Source organism: Mya arenaria, chromosome 10 (assembly GCF_026914265.1).
Source record: "Mya arenaria isolate MELC-2E11 chromosome 10, ASM2691426v1".
NCBI classification, from domain to species: domain Eukaryota; kingdom Metazoa; phylum Mollusca; class Bivalvia; order Myida; family Myidae; genus Mya; species Mya arenaria.
Genome location: NC_069131.1, coordinates 5,233,193 through 5,242,112, shown reverse-complemented (window position 1 = coordinate 5,242,112; position 8,920 = coordinate 5,233,193). Strand labels below are relative to the sequence as shown.

At 34.0% G+C, this 8,920-nt stretch overlaps 1 protein-coding gene across 1 annotated transcript; it reads left to right on the top strand.

The window, feature by feature from the left end:
- The first annotated feature begins 2,235 nt into the window (after nt 1-2,235).
- Nucleotides 2,236-7,587, top strand: LOC128206311 (uncharacterized). The gene is made up of 3 exons (XM_052908683.1): nt 2,236-2,495; nt 3,756-3,796; nt 6,708-7,587. The coding sequence occupies exons 1-3, from the start codon at nt 2,399-2,401 to the stop codon at nt 6,966-6,968; spliced, it is 399 nt and encodes a 132-aa protein (XP_052764643.1). The 5' UTR covers nt 2,236-2,398; the 3' UTR covers nt 6,969-7,587.
- The last annotated feature ends 1,333 nt before the right edge of the window (nt 7,588-8,920 follow it).

Genomic DNA, 8,920 nt, shown 5'->3' with positions numbered 1-8,920 from the left:
TGATAACATTGGTTTTTGATGTAGGTGGTCAAACATACAATAATTTGTATACCAATGGGTTTGAATATTTATGGGAACGACAAAATGTTGGTATTCAAAAACTGTTTGCATATCAATATGTTCAACAGAACAAACCAAATAGCACTGCACCAAACGAATGGTCGCTGATCAAACACTCAACACTAAATTCACCCAATAGACAGTTATTGAACAAAACATACACTGCAACAAATTAAACAGACACTGAAGAAATCAAACAGACATTGAATAGACAAAAATAGATACTGAACAAACGAACAGCATGCAAACACTAAGCAAACTGAACACACGCTGATAAAATATACATAAAACTAAAGAAAAAAACATGAGCTGAAATGGCCGAACCAACACTAAACACATCAAATATACATTGTTTAAACCACACACATACAAAACAATTCATGTAGACATTTAACAAACGAACATACACTGCAAATTCAAACTGATATTGAACAAACAAAATATACACTAAAACAAATCTAGCACACACTGAACAAACCAAACGGACACGGAATACACCACATAAACAAACAGACGATAAATATCAATAAATAAAGCAAACAGACGCTAAACATCAAAAGGACAGTGAACCATACATACAGTTAATGTTCAAACTGACACTGAACACGACAAACACTGAACAAATTAAACATATACGCAACACACTAAACACTGAACAAATGAAACATGCACTTAACACACCAATCGGACACTTAACCATATAGTAACTCAACAAACATACACTGAACAAACAAATATTTACTTAACATACAAAGCTGATACTGAACAAATAAACAGGCAATAAACTAACCATACAGACACTCATGAAACAAAGTGTTTGTTCAACACACCGGACAGATACTTAAAATATCATACAACTATTGAACAAGATAAATTAATGTTAACATACAAAACAGATACTTAACAAACCATATGGCCACTGAACGCAACAATCAAAATCTTAACGAAACACACCAACTATAAACAAAACAAAACAAACAGTATTTACCAAGCAGACAGTGAATACGTAGGAGTTCCATGGGGATTAAAGCAGTGTTTAAGAGCAGCTAAGCTTCACAGGCTTACAAAATGCCCTAATTCCTTAGATTCTTTACAGTATTTACAAGCAAAGCCAACTATCTGTTTTCTTCTGGAACAATTTTTAAAGAATTATGTGATCGTCAAATTCAATGATTTCTTTAGTTTACATTTGGACCTTATACAAACATAGTAATAAAAATACATCTGTAAGTATGCCTGTATGTATTTATCAACTGTTAGTACCAAGTACTATTAATTAACTACTACGTACTGGACGGCAGTGTTTTAACAGCTAACGACAATACATGCCAAATCTCACCCAATATCGACCAATGTCGGCCAATACAAGTTTCTGCCGTTTTAATTTGCTACTTAACTCGCCAAATACGGGATTAGAGGAATGGACCATGTTCAACTCGCCCTAATATTTTGAGGTGAATGAGATAAATGTTGAAGCAAAATGTTTTTATCATTCTTATATTCAACAGCGTTTTTATTATTTTTAATTGTTAACCTGTAATCTTAAACCAATACGGTGTAACGTATAGATATTCATTTTTATCTTCATCCTACAGTATAATAATTTAGAATAACAATAGGAAACGTCGTCAAAAAGACTTGCAAATATCAGTAGTCAAGTACAATGTAAACGAAACAACCGCCGTATAAGTGTTAAACTTTTGAAAGATATAGTTTTTTATCTGATATATAAAATATTAAAAAGGTATGTTGAGATATAAACCATAATGGAGTTGCCATCTGTAACCATTTCTTTACAAATTCAATACAAATTTAAATTGCCGAAACCTTTGTTAAAGCGAGACATTCATATCGAAGAGTTTTAAAACCTACAATTCAACAAACTATCACAACAATACGACTCTTTAACAAACTCATATACTTAGGTAAAAATACATACCAATCAGTCCGATTGGATTAATGTTAAAGGGACTAGACAACATACGAAAACATTGCAAGGAAAAAAGAGAATTGTCAAACACTTACATAAAATTGAAATCGTTGTACATTGTAGCCACGCAACACCGTTCTGTCGGGATCTGGATGGTGGTAGGCTACATTGGGGCGTTGCTGATGTTCATAATATTCGTCCGCATCTGATACAATACCGCGGTAGAAGCATGGGCAGGGCGAAGATCAAGAGTTATTTAAATGTTTTTTTGGCGGTATTTCGACTGACAGCGACGAGACGGGTAGTCAGTACAAGTTGACAAGAGCGGTAATAGCGACGATTACAAGGGTAACAATACTGTAAAAACAACGGCGATGGGGCATACATCAAAACTGACGAATTGAACAAATGACGCCGACTGGTGATGTTGACGTCGACGGCAGAAATGACGTAGGGAGCATAAATTTCGGCCACCAAACTGTACACAGAAGTTTGCATATATCAGGTAAAATTACATGTTATGACAACAGTGAATGTGAAATAAAATTTTGCTTTAATAACCACATTCGATAAAGTACATAAATTCAACTTTCGCTTTGATATGAAAACCTTATATCCTTTTGACAAATGAAATGTTAAAGCTTATCGATATGAAATTTTTATGGTCAGATATATTTTCAACAGTTCCATGACATATAAGGCTATTGTCTTAATTGTTTCCTTATGCAAATAATTGGATACAAGTGGATAATGCCATTAAGAGGATGCATTATGATGACAAAGACAAAAACGCTTGTTTTGCTTTTTTTGAACCTTCGTTAATACTGCAATATATTATTCTTGTATCTAATATAAGAGTCTTTACCTGATGGTTTGGGTTAAGTGAGAAATATGTGTATAAACTATCAACTGGCGGAACTTTTCGCATTTTTCTTTTATTATAACGGTCGAATTACATAACCATAATTGCCAATTTTCCATTCAATGCAGTTGTGATTCACTAATTCAACCATGCATTGCAAGTTGCAAAGGAGATCATGATACAAGTAAAATATCATAAGCAAATGAGTTAACTCCCATGGTTAAAAAGACCGAGCAGCATAGGTTGATATGGTCCAGTTAATAGACGGTTATATACAGTTGACAACATTCCTCCATATATGAAAGATTAAAAGATTGCGATTGCTTCTAATAAATCAATGATGAATGAACTTATGCAGAGGTACACCTTTATTTGATCTGAAAGCCCTGTTTTTGGTTTGAATTAAAAAATGCTGATGAAAGTAATATAAACCATTTCCATTATTGAACTAAAATATGACAAAAAGGAGACAGGTCTATCGATACGCATTTGGGTTTTAACTTTCTTTTTACCTGTAAAGCGGGATTGGTAAACTGGCTTTCCAATCAGCAGGATACTTATCCTGTTCCAGAATGAAATTAAGTAGAGCAGATAACATACCCTCGCCGCCATGTACTACATTCTTATTTAAAATTCATTCTATTCACGGGCTTGCAACCCACTTTAATGATTTGATCGCGCACTGTACCTGCTCAGCGTAGTACTCCAGTCATAGATACCTTTATTTTGATCACAGTTATTTAAATATCTTTCTTAGCCCTTCCACTGTAATTGAATCATTATTAGGCATAAACGCTTTCATAAAATAGCGTTTGCAAACGTGAGATTTTTATCCGAATATGATATCATTTTAACTATCATCTCATTGCCAATATCTGGCATTATACTTCTTTTGTTTTTCAGCAGCTTCCAGAGAAAATTTTAATCAAGCTCAGCAGCAGAATGTAAGCCATCACCAACTTTTGTTTTAGAATATTTTCGCGTTGTTCCGTGTATTCGCCAACAGTCACTATTCGCGGCTATTTAGTTACAGAGAAATGTATGCTGAATATTTCCTGGGCGCCCTTCTTCAATTCACAATCTTTGCATGTAACAAGCCTTGTTGTGGGTGGCATTTATGTCACGGAGGCAGTAGGGTTGAGCCTCAATTTTGAATTTGAAATGCTATAAGTCACATACTGATTTTTGAAAAGTTTAGTTTTAACGTCGCTGAGAACGTCAGGGTATCCACTGTTGGTCCAGGCGTTGCCGCCCCCCCCTCCTTAATTGCTTTCGTAACAGTGGCTATGTTTTGACACGCTACATTGCTGTTTTTGTATGGAGCTGGCCGCAATATAAAACCGGAAATATTTAGATGTTTAATCCTCCGATACTGTACATGAAAGTAAACCTCTGCCGTAATTGCCCCATATCAGATGTTTCAGGATTAGAACCTTGCACAAAATACATAGACGTTTCACTAATTAATTTTCAACGCATCATGTCAAACATAAGGACTTGTCGGTATAATTTTGTAAGACAAGATCAAACAGTGGCTGCAAAAACTTTAAAAGGTTTATTCATTGTAAATATCATCAAAGCGTATCGTTCACCAAACCAGGATTTAGGATCAATAATTGTCACTCGCATCATAAATGATAAACTACGCTATAGCGAACTTCCTGGTTTGAATTTAACATTGTGGATATATGAATTATACAAAGTTTGTTGAGTTGAAAGCTGGATACCAAAAAATGCAGATAAAGGCTAAAAACATTCTTTTGAAAACAATATTCTTCGTTTCCTTCGGATTTTGCCTTTGCGGTGGTAAGCTGAATACTATATTGTGCATCATTTAAGATTGATTTAATTTTACAACAGTCTTGTACTAAAGAGATATGTAAATATTAGTATAGTATGTTGATATTCAAGTAATCTTTAAATCAAGTTATATAGTTCAGAAATGCGTCTCTTTGATCTGATTAAATGTAAACGTGTACAATTAAAACAATAAAGTAGTTTTATCAATCGCTCTGCAAGTTGCCCAATATGTAATTTTAAGTGTAATGACATGCTGTCGCATTAGCTAATGTGGCAGTGACTTTGTAATTGTTACGTATATTCCCAAATAAGAAATAGTTCGACGATATGCATTTTCATATGAGCCCTTAGCAAATTCTTTGTTTAATTCATAGAACATGATAGTTCTTCAACGAATTCTCTTGCGTAAAACGGTTAATATATCTCGTGTTAATCATTGTGGCTTTAAACAATATCAACTTTAAAAAAGAAACAAATGATTAACTATTCTTTCAATCCTTTCGCGAGAAATCACATTCAATAAAAACCTCGATCTTGTTTCTTCCTCGTTACTATCCATATCTTCAGAGGCATCTTCTGTTCTAATAAATCGAAAATACTTCAGAACTTCACAGGAGAGGTTGGGAATGTTTTATCCTTTCGTTAACACTTTTTTTGTTTCACTGTATATATTAATGGGGTTGTACTCCGTATGATGAAATAGCGAAAAAAAGAAAGTTGTCGGAAACTGACATAAACTTGATATCGATGTGTACAATGCATTGAAACTTATCAACTGAAGTACCACATAGTTTACAATTAATTTATTTTTCGCAGTTTTGGGGTATTTTACCATTAAAATATATTACTAGGTATCTCTACCTAGTAGAATTCATTCCTTATGCGTGATTGGCTAGTCTGTGTTATCACGTGATATTACCAAGTAAGGTATCTGAAATATTCCAACAGTTAAGGTTAAGCCTTCATAGCACAATAGATACATTTTTTTACATTTTGGTATTTCTTTACAATTATGATATCAAAGAGTAAACAAATTCATTGAATATTTGTCCTGAGATTCGTTACAGAAAAAAAACTTGTTTTGGTGCCAATCTGTTGTACAGTCCCTTTAAGTTTCAGTAAGGTGTGTAATATAATAATCGTAATGTAACATATACCAATTTTAAGTAAAACAACACAGCTATCAAATTAAGGTATTTTCTAACCTAATTTTATACGTCTTACTATATATAGAGTTCATCTACTTAAACATCCTTTTATCGTTGTGTTTTAAATATGGGTCAATATTAATTTAAGATATATATATTGTCTGTTTCGTCGGAAATTACAGAGTGTGTTTATTATATAACGGAGATACAGTGAACACGATTGGATATAACACCAAAGAAATATACCATTCAATATTCCTTTATCAAAATATAAAAAATGATTTATAAAAAAAGTATTTTATTTGTCATTTTAAACAATTACTTGTTCAGGTTATCATATATGATTTTGAAATTCGAAGATGCTGTTAATAGTTAAACTACTTTTGTTTTTTGTAGACGTATTGTAGGACTAAGACACACCCATAACACATCTGATTTAATAGTGTACACTCATACACCCAAACACAAGAAAGCATAAACCGTACTTGTATGATGGGTTTTCTCGCTAAGTATGGGTAACTAATGAATAAGTGTATACCATTGGAGAAAAACCTATTGCTGCACGTGATAGACGGACAAATCTTTAATATCAATGGAAATGTGTTTTACAAGATTCGAAAGCACTTTGACTTGAACTCAGCCTGTATCTCTCCTTTGGGTACTATTTATCTAAAACTCTCTCATTTCCAGGCATACTGTAACACACATACTGAAGTTCATCTCTCTCCGGAAACTAATTGGCCGATTAATGATTATTAAGAAGCAATTAATCAAATAAAAAGTCATTCAACCTGTATTTATTGTTATGTATTATTATTATAAGGTTGATATCGTTGAAACAACTAAATCTTTGTAATGTATTGTTTTGATATCTGTAAGTCATTCTTATATCTTATACTATCTTTAGGTATCCAATGTGATTCCAACTGCACTGACTGTGTCACCAGTGAGTCCTCTGGAGCATGCCTTAAGTGCAAAGACGGCTTCTATTCAAACCAGTTTAATTGTCAACCTTGTACTTATCCAAATTGCAAAACATGTTCTAATCCGTTATATTGTGACACCTGCCGAGACGGTTTTTGGGGTGAAAACTGTGACGCAAAATGTGCAGAAGGGTGTGTTGATAGAAAATGCAATACTACTAACGGTTTGTGTTCTTGTCTTATGAACTATTACGGAAATAAATGCGAAGGACAATGTTCAGACCATTGCCTACCTTCCACTTGCTTTGGTGAAAGTGGAAACTGTGCATGTAAACAAGGTTATTATGGGGCATCATGTCGCTACAAATGTGGCGATTATTGCGCCGATTGTATGAATATCACGTCATGCTCATTGTGTGAAACAGGAAAGTTCGGTAGTTCGTGTCAATTCTATTGTCAATGCGATGTCAATGCATGTGATATTGAGACCGGAATGTGTCTCCCTTGTGGAGCAGACTGTTTGTCTTGCAATAATAACGTGTGCACTTCATGTGTAACCGGTAAATTTGGAAGTCGATGTGAGCATACGTGCTTGTCTACTTGCTATTATGGATGTGACATTGAAGGGAATTGTCAGTTGTGTGATTCAGGGTATCATGGGCATAAATGTGAATTTCAATGCAATTGCGAGTTCGGGTGCGATCAACTTCATGGTCACTGTTTGAATGACACTTGTCCAATAAACTGTAATGGTACTTGTGATGATTCTTCACTTACATGTTATTCATGTAATCGTGGTTATGACGGACCATATTGCAACTTAACGTGCCCTATTAAATGTGCTGATTCACGATGTTATACCAATGGAAGCTGTTTGTCATGTAAATCGGGATATTACGGTAACAGTTGCAACATTGAATGTCAACAGAACTGTGAGAGTAATAAATGTCGTCAAAATGATGGATTATGCGAGGTCTGCCCTGCGAACTGTGTATCATGTGAGTCCAACACCGCTTGTGCACGTTGCAAAGAATCTAAGTATGGACAAATCTGCCATTTATCTTGCAACGACGAGTGTTTAGATAAAATGTGCAATATCAAAGGTGTATGTTTCAATTGTTCTTCGGTATCTACTTTTGGTAGTTACTGCAATTTAACATGCAATCATAAATGTTACTTGTCTACTTGTGATAGGAAAACAGGTGCTTGTAATAGCTGTAAAAATAACTCAGTGTTTGGAATGTTTTGTAATGAAACATGCAGTCCGCATTGTCTTGGTAACGAATGTAAACGAGAGAGTGGGGTGTGCTTAAACGGATGCAGGGATGGTTACTTTGGAACTATGTGTGATCAGGAATGTTCTCAAGGATGCCGAAATAATGCTGGAACAATATGTGATCTAGAAGGTACATGTCTTGGAGGATGCACTGAAGGATACGTTGGCAAAATATGCAAACCAGGTACAACGCTAAAAGTGTTTCATTAAATAATTAGCTTGCAAAGTACCGAAAATAAAGATATCAACAGTAAAATTTCGACTGAATGAAAATAACACAGAGATAAAACATGGTATTTCATGTAAAAGCTTTAAGGAAAATGTATTTTATTGAATATTACATAAATTAAGTTCGTATTCAAAGTGTACGTATTCGGAATGTTGCATGAGATCTTTAAAACACACCTTATTTTGTTAATTATCAATGTTTTATATTTCACACGGATGTACCCAGCGTCCGGATTGTTTTAAAACGTATACGGGTTTGCTTCAAATCCCGTGAACGACTATAGTTAGGTATAAATAGGACTTAAACGAAATATTTTACCAGAATAATAAGGTTGTACTGTATTGGTGAACATTTTTCATAGACACTATCTTTGGTAACATTATTTCATATATTCGTTGCATGGAAGCTATCCGTCAAATAATTTAGGCATAAGGTAATAACCAAAATTCCGCAAAATACAAATTTCAAACACAATCTCTATCTTTCTGTTATAACAGATATGCTATTTATCAGCGTCAGACTTTTCTGTTTGTTACTTTACAATTGCAACTAAAGATATTCATCATATGCGAATCAAACAACAATTCCCTTCAAATACATCTTATTCACTTCCAAATACAAGAACAAGGCTTACCTTTTTCAAACTTTACTCTGCAACCCTAGAAATGGCGCGATGTTTACTTAGATATGTA